The sequence below is a fragment of the Plasmodium gaboni genome, chromosome 6 (assembly GCF_001602025.1).
Source record: "Plasmodium gaboni strain SY75 chromosome 6, whole genome shotgun sequence".
Taxonomy (NCBI): Eukaryota; Apicomplexa; class Aconoidasida; order Haemosporida; family Plasmodiidae; genus Plasmodium; species Plasmodium gaboni.
This window is the reverse complement of record NC_031486.1, coordinates 108,617-131,658: the sequence shown is the minus strand read 5'-3', so window position 1 is coordinate 131,658 and position 23,042 is coordinate 108,617. Positions and strand designations below refer to the sequence as shown.

Sequence of the window (23,042 nt, the reverse complement as noted above, 5' to 3'; positions counted from 1 at the left end):
AAAAAAAAAAAAAAAAAAAAAAAATAAAAATTTTAAAATAAAAAAAAAAAAAAAAAAAAAAAAAAAAAAAAAAAAAAAAAAACATGTTATAATGTGCGCTAGTGGCTTTAGAAAATAAATTTACCTGACCTGTTCATATATTTTATAAATTGAGAAAAAAAAAAAAAAAATACATATAAAAAATAATATATATATATATAATATATGAATTTATACCTTTATAATATAATATTAAGAAGAATGATGATTAATTTATAAAGGTTATAAAGATGGATAAGCTAAGAAATATTCTTTTTGTTAAAAATGGAAAATTTTCAGTACTAATAAAAATACATAAGGAATTATATATTATATAAATGTTACATATATACATTTATTCATTATGTATATCATATATATATTGGTGTGTATACATATATATATATATATATACATACATCCCTATATATTTTAAAAACATAATAGTTATGTTTTATTATTTTTATTTTTAGAACGGACAAATAAAATTTCTAGCATTCACGTCATTTAGTATGTTGGTATTAATGGTTACTGGTGATGGTATAGAAACACCAATGGGATATGTCAAAAATTTCAAAAAGGAATTGAAGCAAAATGAAGAGAAAAAAAAAGAAAATATGGAAGATAAATTAATAAAAGAACTGGGAGTTACTACGTAATTGTTTCATAGAAAAAAAAATGAATATTACTTATAAAGACCTTTAATTTTAAATGATATATGTATATAAAATTTTTTTATAATATTTATGTGGGGTATAATTAATATTTATCATTTTACATTCTTAATTTTTCCTTTGTATAGATATCAAGAATGGAAAAAGGCAGGAATCCTACCATCAGATGATAAGGAAAATTTATAAAGTTATGTATTTGTAGGATTATGAAGATTCGTGATATATTAATTACATATTCTTATATTCCCCATTCCAATTAATATTTTTGATGTATGGTGTATATTTATTATTCAAATATATAATTAATTTATAAAATGAAAACTTAAAATTTTTAGATCAACATTTTTTTTTTATAGTTTATAATTATAGATATATGATTAATACACACAAAACAAATGTTTCTTATTTTTCTTTTTCTTTTTTTTTTTTTTTTTTAATTTTTTTCTCCATAATTTATAATTTGATGGATGGAAAAATTATATATAATAATAATATTTTTTTAAAAAATAAAGAAAAATAAGAGTACGATATTAACATATATAACTTGTAATACGATAATATATATATATATATATATATATATATATATATTATGTTCCTCCTCATATTATTAAAAAGGATATTTAATATTTTTCTTTATAATATTTACATTATATTGGATGTTTTATTTTTCCTAATAATCATGTAGAAATGTAGATATTATTTTTAAATCGAAAAAATAAATAAATATAAATATATATATATTAACATATACTAAAAAAAAATTAATAATTATAATAAAATTATAAAATAAAACAATATAATATATTACGTATATATTATATATATATATATATATATATATATATATATATATATATTTTAATATGAATATTGTGAAAATAAAAAACATATTTTGTAGATCCTGAATATTTCCAAAATACATTATGTATATATTAAATAGAGAAGATGATATAAAGATGATAATATAAAGATGATAATATAAAGATGATGACATAAAATTTTAGATTCTACATTTGATTCTCCAAAATTATATCTATTATTTTCGCCCACCTTACCTTTATTATTATTTTTTTTTCATTAGCTTAAAATTTGGGGGTATATATATTTGTTGTGTCATATTTTATTTTATTATATTAAAATTAATATTATTTATTGTTTATATATATATGTAAGTATTATGTGTAAGTACCCATTTGGGTAATTTTTTTGTTTTACTTTTCTTTTTTTAAAATATAGGATAATGTTTATGAAACGATATAAGATATTGATAAAGAATGTAAATACTTTTAAATGGAAGTCGTACGACGTGAAAAGAATTTCATCGACCATATTGAGTCCAAAGAAAAGCAAACCATTTAATATTGATTATATAGAAAAGGTGAAAAAAAAAAATGGCTTAAAAGTTGGTTGTAATAAGGTATTTTTAAAAAATAAATATAATGGTGAGAAATATGAAAGAGATAAGAATATAACTAAATGGTGTGAGAAATTAAATGAATATGCTAAAAATAAAGAATATGATATTTATGAAAATGATTTAAATTCGTGTTCATCTATAGCTGAGAATTCTATAGAAATTTCTCAGTTGATTAATGTAATTAGTAAGAACAAAATTGTGAATAATAATATAATGTTGATTTATATAAAATTAATTGATAAATGTTTAAAAATATTTAGTAACATTCCTATGAGAAGTATAAGTTTAATACTGAATAGTATGGTTAAATTAAATTATTATCATACTAATTTTATTGATTTGTTTTTTAAAAATATAAACCATATAATAGATAAAAGTAATCCAATTGATCTGAGCCTTTTATATCATTTTTACGTGAACTGTTCAGGTGATTATTTTGAATATATAAATGATAATAAAAATGATATATATTTAAATTTGTTTTTAAATAAAATACTTAATGATATATCGCTTTTACAAATACAAGCAATTTCATGTATTTTAAGATGTAATAAAAAAATAATAAAAAGAAGAAATTGGGAAGATGCATATTTTAAAAATGATGGTGTCTTTGAAGAAAACTACCTGAACGTTCAGGTAAATGAAAAAAATAAAAGGAATGATTATATTAAAGTATATGAAGACAAAGAAATAGAAAAGAAAAGGATAAAAGAAAGTGTATATAAAAGAAGTATAAATAATGATGATGATGATGATGAAATATATTATAATAGATTATCTATTAAGAAGGAAAAAAGTGAAAAGTTGGACCATAATATAAATTTTTTACAGTGTGATAATATAGAATTAATAAAAAAAGTAAATAAGATATTAAAAGAACATGTGTATTTTAAGATATCATCTGGTAATATTCAACAATTGTGTAATATTTTAGAAGATTTAGAATATTTTAATTTAATTGATGATGATTATAATTTTTATTATGGCATTTTAAATATATTGAAAAATCGATGTAATTTATCTGAATTAAAGAATATTGATTATATAAATATATTAAATATAATAAAAACTCGAAATATGAAATATAATAATTTTCTTCCTATATCGAATTTTTCATTTTTATTTGAAAAAATAAAAGATTTAAATTTTGATTTCTTTACATGTGATCATTTATGTGAGTTAATAAAAATATTATGTTATTTTAAAAAATGTTATCATTTAAATATGTGTATAAATAAATTAGAGGCTTGTTTAGAAAAAAAAAATTTGAATGAAATATATTCAACATCAACAATGATATATTTATTATATGATTTTTCTCAGATAAATAGAAATGATATGATTATACATTCATTATGTAAAAAAATATATATATCAATAATTAACAAAATAAATAACAGTTTGGAAGATGAAAAAGTAAATCATTTAAAATATGTAGAGACTGAAAAAAATATCAATATAAATAATAAGAACTATATGTATAAAACTCAATTTAACATATCATTAAAAGAATATATATTATTAGTAAAATCACTAGATAAATTATTAGATAAAAAAATAATAACATCTATATGTATAGATGAAAAAAAACTGAATTCCATTTTTTTTGATATTACAAATAAAATAAGTGATGATCCTTCACCAATTTCTTTTAAGTATAGATATAAAAATGATGACTATTATGATTATGAAATGTGTTTATATTTATATCAAATATTATTATTGGGTAAATTAAAATCTAGAAACTATGTTCTTTTTTTAAGTTGTTTAAATAACGTTCTGGCTTTATCAATTCATTTTAATATAAAAAATGTGGTCTTATGTTTGAAAATATTATATCATTGTACACATTTTATAACAAAAGATAGATATTTAATATTTGAAAATACCTTAAATTATTTTTCACATTTGATATTATCTAATGATTTTATTGTTTTGGAAAGAGAAAATATCATGATGAGTAATATAAAAAATAATTTTATAAAAATTAATAAAAATAATATCAATTATATAGAAGAAAATCATAATGACAATATAGATATTTTAAATAATATATATAACAACATAAATAAAATAATTGATAATAATAATAATAAATATTATATGTATATAAATAAAAATAAGGAGAATCATTATCTTAATGATAATATTATGACTAAACATAATAATAACGAAATAGCTACAATATATTCTAATTTTAATTATACAAAGATAACATGTATAGATTGTTGTAATATATTATATTATTTAAAAAAAATGAATTATGTAAATAAGGATTTAATAAATATAATATTAAAAAATGTATACATAAATATAAGTAGTTTAAAAAAGCAAAAATATATACTTCGAATGATTAATGGGTTAAGTATTATAAAAAATATAGACAAAGAATTTAAGGATTTTAATTGTATTATTAAAAAAATTATGTTTCACTTTTTTTCTATTCAACAAGAATATAATAATAATATGAGTGAAAATATAAAATTAGAAGAAAATATTAAATTATTTTATTTATTAAGTAAATTGGATATGAGTAAGAAATATAAAAATGATTTGATAACAAAATATATATTGGTACCTTTTGAAAATATATTAGAAAAGAAAAAAACTACTATTAATAATATTATATTATTATTATATGGGTTAAAAAATATGTATCCATATAGATACATAAGTTTGATATCATATGTCTTACATTGTATAGATGATTATCAGACAAGAATGTATAATATTAATGGTGATAATATTAATAGTGATAATATTAATAGTGATAATATTAATAGTGATAATATTAATGGTGATAATATTAATAGTGATAATATTAATAATTATCATAATAATAAAGACGATGCATTATTCTCTTTGTCCTTTTTAAAAGCCTATTTTTCATCTATACCACATTTTATAAATAGTTGGATAGATAATAGATGGAGTAAAATAAACCAAGTATATATTCGTACTAGCCAAAAATTGTTTCAAAACTTTTATGAACATATATTTTTAGAAAAAAAAATGAAAAATGAAGATATGATTTGTATTTTAATAGATTATATAAATTTATCTTTACCTTATATACCTTATATGGAAAAATATCTTGATGTAATTCATTACATTATAGATATGCACAAGGTGGTGATAAATAGAGATGAATTTATAACCTTTTTATTAAGTTGGCAGATATATATATATAATAATAATAATAATAATAATGATAATACTAGTTATGATGAAAAACAGAAATTAGGATATAAGATTGAGGAGTGTTTAAATATGTTATATAAGAATGATAAGAATTATAACCATAATGATTTTATATCATTAAATAATTCTTTCCAGAAGAGTAACAAAAAAAATGATGTTCACACGGATGACAATGATGATAATGAAAATATTTGTATAAATAAAAAATCAGTATACGATTTTAGTTTCAATAAAAAGAAAATAATTTTTCTAGATACAGATGAAGATAATGAAAAAGATATTATATGTAAAGAATATAATTATATCGATATAAATAAATTATATGAAAATAAGTTCAACCGGAAAATAAATAATAATATAAATGAAAAGAAGAAATTACAATTATGTATACAAAAAGAAGACAATGAAAAAAATAAAACATTTAAAAATAATAACAAAAATAAAAACATTTTAAACGAATTTGAAATAATTTTAAATAAATATTCATATTGTCAAAATAACCAAAATGATAAAATTGAAATTTTAAAAAATGTAAAACTTTATTCCTTTCATATAAATTTTATGGATAAAAAAAAAAAAATTATATTTGAATTTTTAGATGAAGATGCTTATTTTAAGGAACCTGATAATTCATCTATAGATTTATTACCATCTGTTAATTTAAAATTAACATTATTAAAAAAATTAAATTTTAAAATAATCACAATACCATTTTATGAATGGAATAAATGTTATGGACGCTTAGAAAAAGTGAAATCCATTTATCAAAAATTATTAAACGTTACAAATCCACAAAATGTAGAGGAGCAATATCAAAATTATAAGAGTGACGATATATTTTCTTCTATAGGACGTTATGAAATAACTAAAAAGAAATAAAATATAACATATATGTATTGATATATATATATATATTATAAATATTTTATTATTTTATATGTACATTTTTTTTTTTTTTTTTTTTTTTTTTTTTATATATATATATTATAGGATAATATTCATTAATGTGTAATATGAAATAATACATTGTTTACATAAAAAATAAAAAAAATGTTCACTATATTTTATTTATGTTTACCACCTTAATTTTTTAACGAGCGTTACATATTTTGAATTATATCCTTCCATGTTTTTAAGAATTTTAAGAAAAATTATATAATTTCTCCTTACTTCGACGTATTTGTATATATACATTTTTTCGTCAAGATTAAACCAATAAATAAATAAATATATATATATATATATATATTTTTTTTTTTTTGTGTGTTAAAATATAGTATATATTTTAGTTCTTTATATTTTACTTTTTATTTGTTATATTTAATTTAAAAAAAAAAAAAAATATAAATATTTATATATTTAAACCACTTTAATATCATTCCAAATTTATTTTATAAAAATATATTATTTTTTTTTTTTTCTTTTTTTTTTAATGTCACTTATAATAATATATAATATGTTCTAGATATATGTAACTCCCTTAGGATTTAATGAAACTTTTTGTAGTCGTCATATTTGTTCTTTTTATTTTATTAAAGAGATATAAATGCCTAAGTAACAAAAAGAACAGGTGTTCTTATTTTATTAATAGGGATACTTATTTTTTGAAAAAAAGAAAATGCAAAAGGAAAATACTCAAATGTAAAGTTGATGGTATAGAATATAAGGTCAATGATTTAGACAAATCAATTAATTTTTATACAAATGTATTAAATTTTAAAGTTAATAAAAAGGAGAAGGATAATGCTCAGTTGATATTAGGAGATGATGGGGCTTATATTAAATTAATTCAAAAAGGGGAGGGATATTTGGCTATAGGAGAAGTACATTAATGAAAAAATAAAAATAAATATTATATGTATACCTGAATATATGTTAGTCTATTTTTTTTTTTTTTTTTTCTTTATTATGTTTGTTACTACTTCGAATCATTCATTTGAATCATATATATTTTTTTAATAGCATTCGTTTCTGGGGCTGGGAGTACACTTAAAGAATTTTGATATTAACAAGACTAAATTGTATGAAGGAAAGATTGATGAAGAAATAGATAAGAGGCCAGTTACACCGTGTATATTACCAGACGAAGATGTAAAAAAAATAAAAAAAATAAAAATAAATGCGTAAATACCTATATATATATATATATATATATATATTTATTTATTTATTTTATTTTTGTTTTTTTATAGGCTCAGATACGGAGATTTTGGACAAATTGCTTTATAACTGACCCTGATGGTTATGGAATTGAAGTAGTTTTACAAAATGAGAGCGACAAATTAGATAGGGTTAATCAAAAAAAAAATAAAAAGAAATATAATTTATATGTATAGATGTTTATAATAAACGAATATAACAGCGTAATATATATATATATATATATATATATGTGCACATATTTTATTTATTTTAGATACGTTTTTTTACTACGTCAACAAAAGATGCTCAAAAGTTTTATTCAGACATTTTGGGAATGCAGGTAAATGAAAAAAAAAATAATAATAATAAAACAAACAAATAAGTAAATATAAATATATAATATATATATATATATTTATGTGTATGCTCATTTTTTAATGTATAGCTTGTAAAAATACAAAGTCATTTAGAAGAAATTTCGTACCCATGGAATATATACGGAGGTATGAGTTATTATTTTTCTTCTGAAAATAATTCCACCATACTACAAATGGCTTATGCTTACGATGAAGAAGAGGTAAAAGAAAATATTATTATAAATAGGATATTTTATATATAAAAATGTGTCATATATTTACATTAATAGGTCTTATATAAATTATATAAATTATATATATATATATATATATATTTATTTATTTATTTATTTATTTTATTTCATTTTATTGTTGAAGCTGCACATGGGTAATTCTCTTGGAAATTTAATATTATGTTCCAAAAACTTAAATTTAATTGAGAAAAAGTTAAATGAAAACAACATAGAAGTTATCAAAAATGATAAAGGGGAAATCCTTGTAAAAGACCTTGACGGATATAATGTTTACTTAAAAGACAAATGATTAAAAAAAATTATGAAATTATGAATAGCTAGCCAAAATTATATAATATATTAAGAACTAGCTAAGAAAAAAAAAAAAAAAAAAAAAAAAATGACAAAACGTTAACTAACCAAAAAGAATAAGTATAATGATATAACAAAGAAAAAAAAAAAAAAAATACATACGAATTTGTAAAAACTTAAAATATTTTACATATATATAGTTACATATGCACATTTAAAAATTCAGTTCTTTTTAAATTTATATTTATTTTATTTTATTATTTTTTTTTTTTTTATCTTTTATATCATTTTTCGTTTTTTTTTTATGACAAAATGTACAGAGTGTCTGTAAATTGTCAAAGGAGGCTTCGCCCCCACCTTTGAAAACTGGTAGGATATGGTCTACGTGCCATATGTATCCTTCCTTGGGTTTTTGAATTATTTTTTTTAGATGATCAACGTTTTCAATAAATAGTGGATACATTTTAATAAAATAATCTATTTTTTGATTAATTTCAAAGTATTTTTTATTTTTGATTTGTTTGATTAAATTTGAACAATCAAGTTGACACATATTACATATGCCTTTATCTCTTTCGTATATTAATCTTCTTAAAGTACAAGAGTTTTTTTTTAAGAAATAAAGTTCACGACACTTTCCTTCACAGAACAAATTATTTTCATTACAAATAATAATTTTTTGAATATTATTATATTGTTTTAATTTTATATTATTGATTTCTTTTTGGAAGCGTTGTATTATATCTTGTTGAGCATTTATTTGATGAAGATATTGAAAAATATGATTTTCTTCGTGTATAATATTTTTTGATAATGGTATTTTATTTTTACAATGAAGACATTTGAAAAGGTTTTCTTTTGAATTCCATTCTTGATAATAGAACATTTCGAATTTTCCTTTAAAACTATTTTCTATATAAGCCTTAACATATGTTTTATCTTTTAATGGAACATTTTTTATATATCTTTGAAAGATTAATTTATTTTGTTTATTATTACTTCTATTATTATCTGTATGTTTCCAATAGTTTAGTAACGATATATTAATGTCACATTTTTTTTGTTCAATTAATTTTTTCTCATTTGTATTTAATTTATTATAATTACATAAGAAATTCTTTGCACACATTTTTAGTAAATATTTTTTTGTTTGTAGATTATTTTCGTTTATTGTAATAGTATCTACTTCTTGAATAGAGAAATTGGTTTTCTTGTTTTTATAGTAAACATGTATTCTATTTGTGAGTGTATTAATTTGAAATAAAATATGTTCCTTTTTAATATGTACCTTTTTTTTGTTATTATATTTTTTATTCTTTACATTTTGAATTGAATCATTGCATTTATTGGTGATGAAAAATGATTTTTTTTTTTTTATAATTGAATTATATTGAATATCATCCCCTTCATTACAAAATTGTTGATTTAATTTAGATATATTTTTTGATTGACTCATTTGTTTATTTTTAAAAATGTTTTCCTTAAAAGTTAGGTTAGGTTTAGAAATGGTATGAATATTTGTGTAATGATCATCTGTATGATTAACATTTTTGTGTTCCTTAATAGATTTGTTATCCTTAACATATTGTTGTTCTTTTATATTTTGTTCAATTACATTTTGGTCATTATTAATTAATTGAAGGATGATATCATTTGATATATTTTGATAAATTAAATCCTTATTTAAAAAATTGGTACCATCTATTATAGACCTGGTGCTATTAGAACATAATATAAATCTGTTCCATGTTTTATGATCACTTCCTAAACCTTTTTGTAATAAAAAATAAAATACATAGGTATTATATTTTTGATTTTTTCTAAATAATCTACTTTCACATTGTTGTAAATGAAAAAAGTTAACTGGAAATTCCATAAAAAAACATAAATTACAAAAACTGAAATCTAAACCATGACTAACTGAACATATAGTAAATACACCATAATAACAATTTATGTTATTTTTAAAATATAATATTTTTTCTATTTTATCTTTTTCTTGAATACATCCATTTAATGAGACATAATCTATAGTTATATTTTCTTGTTCTTTTTTTTGTTTTATTATTTTTAATAATTCTTCTTCTATACATTTACAAACCATAATATGATAACAAAAAATAATTTTTTTTTTGTTTGGAAAATGTTTTTCAATAAATTGTAAGGCATTAACAATTTTAGAAACACCTTCTTCTTCTTTTTTAGATTTTATATTTATATGGAAATATTGGTTGAGTATTTCTCTATTTTTGTGTTTCTTGTCTTGTTTATTTATGGTTGAATTGTTTAATATTATTGATTCTTTAGATATTTTTAATGGGCTAATGTTATAGTATTGTGGTGAATCTATTTGTGAATGTATTGGTGAATCTATTGGTGAATCTATTTGTGAATGTCCTGGCGAATATATTGGTGAATCCATTAGATGTTCATTTTGATATTGTTCATCTGATATATTAGATAGGATGTCTATATTTGATATATTATTTTTATTCATATCATGCATATTATATCCACATTTTAGATGAACACTTTGAATATTATTGTTATCCTCTGAATTATTGATCGAATAATTTTTAATGGTTGGACTTTTTTCTAGACTTTTATTTGTTATAATATCACATAAATCATTTTTGAGATAAACAAAGAATCGTTTTAAACTTGGGAAATTATTTTGAAAAACTTGATTAATAGTTCTTCTTATCATAACAATTTTATTTAAGAAATAATGAAATTCCCAAGATCTTAAATTTTCTTCATATATTTTTTCTCCTCGATAAAAAAATTTTTTACAATAATCTTCTCCAAATATAATTTTATTTTTTGGAAAGATATTTTTATTATTAATTAAATATTTTATTTGATGAAAAATATTTATTGGTCTATTTATTGATGGGGTACCACTTAAGAAGATAACATTTTTTGTTTTCCTAATTTTTTTTTTTAGTAATCTTGTTAGTTGACTTTGATTTCCATAATATACGGTCCGTATGAAATGACTTTCATCGACGATCATTAGATGAAACTGAATATCTTTTAGTAAATTATATAGCTTTTTATAGATATTGAATGAGACAATAATTATTCTGTAAATAGGTAAAAATTAAAAATAAAATATAACATATAAAATATAAAATATAAAATATTACATATAAAATATTACATATTTCATATAACATATATTTTATTTCATTTTCCTTTATACTTGTAAGAAGAAACACATTTGGGCATGTCATTTGAACTATTTATTATCAACACATTTTGTGGATCAAAAGACGGTAAATACTTTTCAATCTCTGAAAACCAATTTATTTTTAAAGATGCTGGTGTAACTATTAAAACTGGATATAAATGATAAAAGTAAAAAATCGAAATTGCTTGTAGTGTTTTTCCTAATCCCATTTCATCAGCTATTAATATTCTTCCTCTTTTTTTAAAAAAGAAATATATAGATTCTAATTGATATGTTAAAATAACTTTTTGTATACGCATAGGCAGTTTTTTTTTTATTTCGTATAAACAAATATTTTTAATTTCTCGATTCATTTGTCTTTTAATTTTTTGTATTTTATTATGATAATAATGATTTAATATTTTTTGTTCTATTTTTTGTTTATTAAAAATGTAAGTATTATTAGATAGTTCGTCAAAAAGATATAAATTTTTTATGTACTTTTTTTTTTTTTTTTTTTTCTCAAGTTTATTTGATGATGATAATGAAATGGACATACTTTTTTTTTCCTGTTTGATTGAATCTAATATTTGCTTATATTTAGAATAATATATATTTGTAAATATGTTTATAAATTTATTTTTTAAAAAGTAGTTGTACATTTTATTTTTGTTATTATTATTATTTGTTTGATAATAATATCTAAAGAAATAAAATATAAATGTAGGTATTTGATAAATAAAACATGTGTGAAATAATTTATATATGAAATAGCGTAGTATTAATTGATAAGTACATAAAGGAAATACAGAACCACATAAATAATTATTATTATTTACAGATAGGCGACCAAAGGATTCTATTTTTCTATTATTTTTTGATAAATTAAATGGAAATATTCCAGCCTTGATATAATCTTTTCTAGGTTTCCATGTTAATGGTAAATAATTTATTTCATGAAAAAAATCATTTTTTAAATATGTTGAGAGATATTTATTTAGTACTTTTTTATAAATACGTTTACGATTTTGTAATGATTCTATGAAATTAATAAATTTTTTATTATATAGAAAAAGAAGATCATATCTTTTATTATGTAGTATATAATTATATTTCTTAAATATAAAAGAAATATTATTTCTACAGAAAGAAAAATTGAATTGATAATATATCATATATGGTTGTATTGTCTTGTAATATCTGTTATATGTTTGATGTTGAATATATATTCTATTTATTTTATCTACTTCGTGTTGTTTATATATTCCATTTAATTCATCTATTTGTTGTTCTTCATATATTTTATATGCTTCAGATATGTCATTTATATTGTTATGATCCTTATTTGGTTGAATATTTTGGGTTTTATTATTCTTTTTGATGTTTTTCCTTTTATAAAGAAATCCATATGTATAATACTTGGATGTATTAATTGGGTAAGGCATATTTATTTTACATATATATTTGATAATATTTTTATATTTCATTTTATTTTTTTTGATGAGAATAATATCTGTTATGATTTCTTTTATAATTTCATTAATAATTTGATTCATTGAATGTGCATAATGAACATTACCAAAGGAGTGTATACGATAAGAATTTTTTTTTTCGATTTCAAATGATATTTTATTTTTATGTTTATAAAAAGTATTTTCTTTTTCATTAAAAATATAATTATCTATATATTTTTTAGAGACATTTTGATTACAAGATTTACATACAAAAAAGCTACCATATTTTCCTTTTTTTAATATAGTAAAATATGAACACTTTTTACATATAATATATTTTACTAATTCTTTATCACTTAATTTTAATTTTTTAATTATATTATCAAATTTTTTATTTACTGATATAATTTGTTTATATTTTAAATTTAAGTCTTCTTCTTTTAATAAATGTATTTTTTTTTTTGTTATAGTTAAATCATTTTCCTTATCATATGAGACATTTCGATTTTCTTCTCTTACATTATTTTCATATTTATTATTAAAAATATGCTTATTATTTATAATATGTTCAAAAGATATATCATTCAAATAATTCCTATCAACATATGTTCTATCGACATCTATATCTACAATAAGTTTATCATTACTATAACTTTCTATATTAATAATTTCATTGTCTATCTCTTTTTTATTATCTATTTCTATAATATCATCTAATAATTTTATTATTTGTCCTTCTTTCCTATACGACGTCCCTCCATCATCATTATAATAATTACGTTGGCATGGTTTAATTTTATTTTTCTTTTTTTTATTAATTAATTTTTCATGTTTATTTAATATTGTGGAAATATAAAGGCTAGTTGACACAGGATTGTTGTATTCTAAATTATTATTATTATTATTATTATTATTATTATTGTTATTATTGTTGTTGTTTTTTTTATTTCCTTTTTTGCCTTTCGAAAAATATTTGCTTTTCATTATATTAAAAAGTGCGTGTTACCATTTTATCTTTAAAGAAGAAAAGAAACGAAAATAAATAAATATAAATATATTATATATATATATATATTTATTTATTTATATATTTTTTAGGGCGTGTTTTTATTATTTTGTATACATATTTTTTTATATTTAATTGTTGTTCATTTATAAAAGAAGAAATAGAAGATATTAAATAGCAAACAATAATATATAAATACATATACATTGTTTTGTATATGTTTATTTACTTTTTTTATATATTAAGTATTATAATATATCCATTTTATTTAAAGCAAAAAAATATTTTATATTTTTCTTAATATTATTATTAAACCTTTTAAATTATTATATTATATTTTATTTTTAATATTTAACTTTTTATATATTTTAAGTTTTCTTTTTTTTTTTTTTTTTTTTTTAATTTTGTTCATATTTGGAAAATAAAATAAACATATAAATGTTACATATGTATAAATAATATTTTTAATATATAAATATATATAATATATTAAAAAAATAAAAAATAAATAATAAGAATTATATATACACAAGGGATATAAATATATATATAATATTATTTACAAGGAAATCATATATATATAAATAATATGTAAATAAAATAAAACGAAGGATAAAGAAAAAAAAAAAAAAAAAAATCATACATATAATTAAATATTAATATATATATATATATATATACAAATTTGATGGCTTAAAATCGAATATTCATATAGTGATTATTTTTTTTTTTTTTCATTATTATTTGTATTACTTTTATTGTTTATTCTGATAAATTCATTAGCAAAATGGTTTAATTTTTTTTTATCCTCTACACTATGTTGAAGAAAAGCATATATTTCATCAGCTTTCTATAAAATAAAAAATGTTAAAAAAATATTATACATATAAAAATATAAAAATATATACATATATATATATATATATTATTATTATTATGTATTATTTTTTATATATCCTTACTTTAAAATTTTTCAAAAAATTTAGTAATGAATCATCCAAGGGTAATTTGCACAATGCTGTTAATTGCTTTAAATCTAAAAAAATAAAATAAAATAAAAAATAAAAAATACATATATATATATATATATATAATATTTATTATGTGATAAATATTTCAAGAGTAATATTTTTTTTTTTTTATGTTAATTTTATGAAAGATTATAAAAATGCCATACCTGTTGCTTGATGTTCATGGGTAATTGATTTTTTTTTATTTTCGGCTAGAAAAAAAAAATAAATATATATATATATATATAAATATATATATATATATATATATATATATAAACAAATGAATAGATATATACATATATATACAAACACACACACACACATATATATATATATATATTTTTATTATGGTATTTTCTTTTTACATTTAACGTTTAGAGAATTAACAAGAGGTGGGAATTTTTTATTTTCTTCAGCTATTAATAAATTATTATCATTATTATCATTTTTCCATTTTTTTTTTTCATTAATTTTATTGTTATTATTTTTTTTGTCGCTCTGATTAATTTCTTGATTGTTTGTATTAACTTTATTATTATTTCCAGTATTTTTATTTGATGTTTTAACTTTACTTGTTTTAACACCTGTTGTTAAATATGGGAAATCAGCAACATCTGAATTTTTTTCATTATTATTATGATTAATATCCCATCCAGCTTTTTTCGTATTCATATTATTATTCATATTATTTAATAATTTTTTTTTAGAATTTTCTAATTTAATTTGCATATTTATATTTTTTTCTTCTACTTTCATTATATCTACTAGTTTATCTATTTTTCTATCACTTAATATAGACCATTTCATTTTTTCTACTTTTTTTTTTGGTGCATTATTATTTGTTTCTTTTGTTTTTTCGTTTTTTTTGATTTCTATTATGCTTCCTTTTTTTTTCTCTTCAACATTATTGCTTAAGGGTTGATTGTTATTAATAATATGATTATTTTGATTACTTTGATTACTTTGATTATTTTGATTATTTTGATTACTTTGATTATTTTGATTATTTTTATTATTTTTATTTTTGTTGTCATTTTTTATATTACATTTTTTGTCTTCTTCTACTTTTGAAGGAATTGCCACTTTACTATCTTTTTTATGTTTTTTTGTTATTGTTTCTTCTTGTACTAATTGATTTAGAGTCTCTTCACTTTTATTTGTTTGTTTTTTTCCTACAGTGTTTGTCATTATATTATTGTTGATATTGGTTGTATTATCTATTGCTTCATCTTTTCTCTTTTTTTTATTTTTTCCTTTTTTTTCTTTGTTTAAATCAGTTAATTGTTCTTTTGAGCTATTTTCAATAACTTGGCTTTTCTTTTTTAATTTTTCTTTTTCATTATCTAAAATTTTATTTTCTTCTTTTTTATTATCTAAAATTTTATTTTCTTCTTTTTTATTTTTTTTTTCTTTTTTTGTCATGGAGACATTGTTATTTTTATTAATCTTGTCATCTTCTTGTTCACTTTTTTTTTGTTCCTTAATTAAAGTTGTTGTTGTTGTTGTTGTAGTAGTTGTAGTTGCAATGGATTTTCTCTTTTTACTATCTTCATTTTTAATAGTATTATCTGGTGTTGCCATGATTTTATCTTCACTTGTTACTTTGACATTATTATTGTTTGTAATGGGTGATAATTCTGGATTTATATTATTATTAGATTGTTTATTTGATAAGTTGTTTATATTTGAGTTGTTTTGTTTTTCACTTTGTAAATTTATGGCATCATTATTCAAGATAAATTTATGTAAGAGATTATCTATTTGGTTATTATTATTATTGTCATTATTATTATCATTATTTTCATTATTATCATTGTTGTAGTTTAAATCCATATCATTATATATACTATTTTTTTCAGTTTCATTATAATTATCCTTTTCATTATGTGAAGTAATATTTTCTTGAGACATATTTTTTTTTTGTTCCATATGAAGAAAGTTTAAAATATCCATTTCGTTCATATTATTATTTATATTGAGAAGAATATTTTCTTTTTTGTTTTGTAGTAATTTGTTGGTTAGATAATTTAATTTGTCATTAAATAGAACGGATGGGTTCATTGCCTGCAATGAATTATTTTTATCGGAAAGAAATGTATTCAATGTATTTAAAAGATGACTACTATTATTATTACTATTATTATTATTATTATTATTATTATTATTTTGATTTGTTGTTGTTGTGATATAATGATGAGAATCTCTTAATGTTGTAGAGTTATTTTCTTTTATGTTCATATGATAATTATTTGTCATAGCACTATCTGTAGTATTAATTTTTAATACATCTTTTAATTCATTTTTGAACTTATCAGATTTTAAATGATTATTTAATAAATCTAAACAATCCTTTTTATTATTATCTCCAATTGTTTTATATGGATTAATTATATTTTCAATTTCTATATTATTTTTATATTGTATATTATTATTATTATTATATATATTATTCATACTATTTTTTATATCATACATAATATTCATATTGTTCATATTATTAATATTGCTCATTCTTAGAAATTTTTCTTGTTCCATATAAATAATTTTATTCAACGCTTCCAAATTTTTATTATACTGGGCAATCATTTTTATTTCATCTTCATCTGTTTGATCTCTATTTTGTAATTGTATGAGACAAGTTTCAAGTTGCATTTTTTTTTCTTTAAGCAAATCAATATATTCTTTCGCTTTATATAGTTCATGTTTTAATTCGTTCATATATTCTTGTTTATTTATATTATACCCTGTTTCCCCTGCATTTATGTTAAATGAATGATTCTTCAAACTGTTAAAATGATTATTATTATTATTATTATTACTATCAGATATGATATTCTTAAATGGTTCAGCATTCATAAGATTTGCATTGTTCATATTATTGAACAACATATGTGGATTAACCATATTATTATTATTATTATTTAATATATTACTATTTATTACATTACTATTTGCCATATTACTATTAAAACTACCAATATCATCTTCTGGTTCTACATTTTTTATATTCCTTTTCATAGGGGTTAAAGGTAATACAAATGGAAAAGATCCAAATGGAAACATATCATTAAATCGAACCCATGGCATATTTTCATTAAATCGTATAGGCAAATCATAAGGAAAATAATTTAAACACCACCAATAAAACATAAGTTCTGAAGAAAAAGGTCCTTGTATATTACCACTTGGATCTTTATATTGCCATATATCTCCATTTAATTTATTTATACTATTCATAATCTGAATATTTTTTAAGATGACATTATTAAAATTAATTTCTTCATCATTTTCATCAATTTTTAATGATGTCTGATTTAATTTTTGTTGTTCTTTTATTACATGAATATTTTTTGTTACTTTATTAATATCTTCTGTACTACTTGAATTACCAACTGTATCATTATTATTATTATTATTATTAATATTATTAATATTATTATTATTATTTTTTCCTATAACATTTTGCATAATAATCATCGAAGAGTTCGTTCGTTGATATGTTGAGTTAGTACTTTTATCTAATGTTATATTAACACTACTACTAATGCTTGTATTATTTCTATTTCTTGTTTCTTCTTCACAATTTGATGTTGATTTTTCTAATAAAAATAATTGTTCTTTTTTATTTTCATTCATATCACAAGGTAGAAAGGTATCTACAGTATTCATCTTATTATTATTATTATTATTATTTATATGATTATTTGTATTTTCTATAATATTTGAATATTTCTTGAATGAATTATTATTATTATTACTACTACTACTACTATCTTGTTTATTATTTGTATCTTCTTCTTGTGACAATTCTTTTAATATTTTTTCTTCATTTGGATTTGCTTTTTTATTAAATCTGAAAAAACGTAACCATTTGTTATCATTTTTGGATGACTTATTTGTGCCTTTATTATTATTATTATTATCATCATCTTCATTATTAATATTGTTAATATTATTATCATCCTCATTATTAATAATAACATTATTATTATTAATAATATCATTATTATTAATATCGTCTAATTTATTTTCTTCGATAGACTTATTATTCAACATACATTCAGAATACACATTAGAAGGTATATTAGAATTTATTTTTTCACTACATCTGTTTCTTAACATATCTACATTTGCATGTACATTATCTTCAACCAGTTCATCATGATAACCTTGTGGAATATTATGTTTATTAAAATGGTCATCAAAATTATTTAACATCATATTATTATTGTCCATGTGATAAGTATTATACATATTATTATTATTATTTTCTAATGTATCTTCAGCATTTGTATTACTTAAGAATAAATGTTTTAAAAGCTCCTGTTTATCATATTCACTTAATTTATTTAAAACAGATTCATCAATATTAAGTTTTTCTGCAATTTTTTTAAATATCATTTCATTATCTAATCTATTAAATGGTATATGTTCATCATTTACTATATATTCTTTTTGTCTATCTACAAAACTATTTGTAGGTACATGTGACATATTCATGTTAGATACACTACTCTCTTTGTCTATATTTTCATTTATATTATAACCAAGATATTGAAAGTGTTCATTAGAAAAATTTCCCTCAAAAGTTGATTGATCGTAATTAATAATATTATTATTTGATAGATTCATATGGTTATTTTTAAATTCTCTTAATTTTAATTCCTCTGCATTATATAATACATCATTATCATTATGTGTAAAACATTCATTTAAATTTTCTGCACTCATACTATTATGTTTAATTTTTTGTAACAAGTTATCTTGAGCCATATTTTCCATCAACATATTATTATTATTATGTTGTTGTTGTTGTTGTTTATCCCAGTAATAATTATTAATTTGGTTATCTCCAAATAAATAATTCTCATTATCAAAACGTTTATGATTTTCATTATTATGAATATTATTATTTGTTTTTTTATCATTTCCATTTAACATAATATCTTTTTTTTCTAGTTCAGATGTCATGTTATCTATTGTATTGTATGATTTTTTGTTCATATCATTCTCTTCTACATTTTTCGTCAATTTATTATCTTTTTCATTTTTTTTTTTTTTCTTCTTCTGCTTATTATTATTTTGGTTACTGTTAAGTTTATTGGGTGAATTATTACCTTCTTTTGAATTTAATTGGTTTTCATTTTTTTCAACATGGATATTTAATTCTACATTTTTTTTTTTTTTTTTATCTATATTCATTTCGTTATCCTTAAGGTGATTAATCATATTATTCAAACTATTTATATTACTTCCAGTGGAAAGCACGCTGTCATTATTTTTTTTATTTTTTAACATGGACATGTTATTATTGACAGTTTTGTCTTTATTGTAATTATTTTTATCTGCATGATGTTCCTTGTTAATTGATGAAATGGAATGTCCATACATACGACTACTCTTATTATTATTATTATTGTTGTTGTTGTTATTATTGTTGTTGCTGTTATTATTTTGTGTTTTTCCTTTTGCACCTGCAGTGGAAGTATTTGTTAAGGGAGCACTAGTATTATAATTACTATTATTATTACTATTATTATTATCTGGATCGTCATCATTATTATTATTATTTTTTTCATCCTTCTTATTATTTACGTTGCATCCTTCATTTTTTTTATCCTTTGATGATTCTTTATTCTTATTTTTTGCTTCTGCTTTATTATCATTTTTATTGGTAACTTGATCTTTTTTTTTTTCCGACAATTCTAATATGCTTTTATTATTTCTATCAAACTGTTCACTCATTTTATGCCACAACAAATCATCAGATGCCTTTTTATTATCTGTGATACTATTTTTTTTCCTTATTAAACTCCAATCATCTTCCATAATATTTTTTTCATTTTTTGAGTTTCTTTTTTCGTTCGTTCTTAAGTTTTTATTATAATAATGTGATCCAATAAAATTGGTGGTTTGATTTTTTGTGTTATCATAAGAGTGGTGAGAAGAGGTATTGTTTTTTTCATTTTTCTTAACTAAATTATTTTCGACATTCTCAACAACATTATTATTATTATTATTATTGTTATTATTGTTATTATTATTATTGTTGTTATTTTTATTTGAGGAGTCTTTATAATATCCTTTATTTTTTTCTACTACTTCATTATTATTACTTATATTATTCATATAATTAAAAGAATTATTTGCATTATTAGATGTGCTTATATTATTTGTGACATTAACACTGGTGCTTCCTTTTTGTCCATATTGATTTTGATTGAAATTAAAGTTATTATTATAATTGAAATTGTTATTATTATTATTGTTGTTATCTCGCATATGGGTTAATGCATTGGGATTTATTTTATTCAATTCATTATTCTTATTCATATATAAGTTGTGTGGATATTCATTTTGATTGCTATCTTTTTTAAACTTTTCTTCTAGTAAACGATATGATTCATTAGCTCCTGTATTATTATTTATATGCTGATGATTATTATAATGAGCATTATTATTCATATTATTCATACTATTCACATTATTATTATTATTATTATTCATATTACTATTGTTGAACCTTTTGTATTTTTTCATTTTCCACTCATCCATATTATTATTAACATTAGAAGAGACCCCATAATAAGAAGACGCATTATACAATTCGCTTGTCTTCTTGGCCATATTATTAACACCCTTATTGTAATAATTTGCTGAGTTATTTTGTAGGTTACTGTTTTTATTTGCACTGACAAAGTTTTGATTGTTATAATTTTCTATATTTCTTTTTGAATGATCAGTAACAAGGTCGTTTGGTCCACCTGCGACATTTTCATTATTATTCATATGATGAATATAAGGAACTTGATTATTTGCAAAATTGTTAGCAGTATTATTATTGTTCAGGTGTTTATTATTATTATTATTATTATTATTATTATTATTATTCATATGATTAATATGATTAATATTATTTGTATTATTCAATCCATCATTGTAATGACTATCATTTGTGTAATAATCTTCTCTTTTCATGTGACTAATATTTCTATCTTTAGCATAATTATTTTTATTCGTCATTTTTGTGATATCACTATTATTATTATTATTATTATTATTATTATTGTTATAATGATGGTGCATGTAATTATTCATATTATCCATGTTCATATCATGAGATGTACTATTTTTCATATCATTAGATATATTACTCTTTGAATCATTATTATAATTTTTATTAAATGATTTATGTCCTCTTTTATGATCACCCATTTTGTTATTATTATGTGACATCATCATATTTGTATTATTTAATTTGTTCATATTATTATTCATATGATTCATACTTGAATTATGATTTGTTACAGAATTTTTTCCTAAGCGCCACGTGGACATACTTCCTGTTTTATCACTATCTCTCCATAACAATTTTTTAGTACCACCTACATTATTATTATTTAAATTATTGTTCATATTGTTCATATTGTTCAAATTGTTATTATTGTTATTATTGTTCATATTGTTCATATTATTATTATTATCTGTAGCATAATTACTCTTCTTATAACTATTTCTATTGTTATGATCAAAATTATTATTATTATGATTATTATTTAAGTTTGACATATTATTGTCATTAAATTTATTAAATTTATTATTACGTATAGAAAAGTTATTTCTCCTATTCATATTATTATTATTGTTATTATCATTATTATTTAAAGAATCAAAAGAATCATTTAAATTATTTCTAGAATAAAAATCGTTTCTTTCATTATTATTATTATTGTTATAATTATTATTGTTATTATTATTATTATTATTATTATTATTGTTGTAAAAGAATTCGTTTCTATTTTTATATCTATTTTTTTCATTATGAAAATCATGCTCATCATTTAACCTCCTATTATCAAATTCTCTATCAAAAGATACATTAAATTGTTGATCATTATCTTCATCAAAATTTCGATAATGTTTTTCTAATTCTGGAAATTTAAATTTATTACTACATAAAGGTAATTCATGATCCTCTCCTAGACCTTTTTTTTCTAATATTAATTCTTTATATGCATAAAGAAATTCATTTCTTGTATAT

General features: G+C 19.2%; 5 protein-coding genes across 5 annotated transcripts; 3 read left to right on the top strand and 2 right to left on the bottom strand.

Moving 5' to 3' along the window:
• Positions 1–269: 269 nt before the first annotated feature.
• Positions 270–878, top strand: PGSY75_0604900 (hypothetical protein; the record flags this gene model as incomplete). Its single annotated transcript, XM_018784627.1, has 3 exons — positions 270–317; positions 492–673; positions 821–878. The coding sequence occupies 3 exons, from the start codon at positions 270–272 to the stop codon at positions 876–878; spliced, it is 288 nt and encodes a 95-aa protein (XP_018642681.1).
• Positions 879–1,941: 1,063 nt separating this feature from the next.
• On the top strand, positions 1,942–6,192 carry PGSY75_0604800 (putative RAP protein; the record flags this gene model as incomplete). Its single annotated transcript, XM_018784626.1, has 1 exon — positions 1,942–6,192. The coding sequence occupies one exon, from the start codon at positions 1,942–1,944 to the stop codon at positions 6,190–6,192; it is 4,251 nt and encodes a 1,416-aa protein (XP_018642680.1).
• Positions 6,193–6,803: 611 nt separating this feature from the next.
• On the top strand, positions 6,804–8,354 carry PGSY75_0604700 (glyoxalase I; the record flags this gene model as incomplete). The annotated part of the gene is made up of 6 exons (XM_018784625.1): positions 6,804–7,136; positions 7,276–7,404; positions 7,506–7,604; positions 7,730–7,795; positions 7,901–8,032; positions 8,190–8,354. The coding sequence occupies 6 exons, from the start codon at positions 6,804–6,806 to the stop codon at positions 8,352–8,354; spliced, it is 924 nt and encodes a 307-aa protein (XP_018642679.1).
• Positions 8,355–8,600: 246 nt separating this feature from the next.
• PGSY75_0604600 (putative DNA helicase) lies at positions 8,601–13,966 on the bottom strand (the record flags this gene model as incomplete). The annotated part of the gene is made up of 2 exons (XM_018784624.1): positions 8,601–11,442; positions 11,562–13,966. 2 exons carry the CDS (start codon positions 13,964–13,966, stop codon positions 8,601–8,603), a joined length of 5,247 nt encoding a protein of 1,748 aa, XP_018642678.1.
• A 740-nt stretch (positions 13,967–14,706) lies between these two features.
• Positions 14,707–23,042, bottom strand: PGSY75_0604500 (hypothetical protein; the record flags this gene model as incomplete). The annotated part of the gene is made up of 4 exons (XM_018784623.1): positions 14,707–14,838; positions 14,951–15,024; positions 15,166–15,210; positions 15,367–23,042. Coding segments are annotated over 4 exons (7,927 nt in total), but the record flags the coding sequence as incomplete, so codon positions are not given.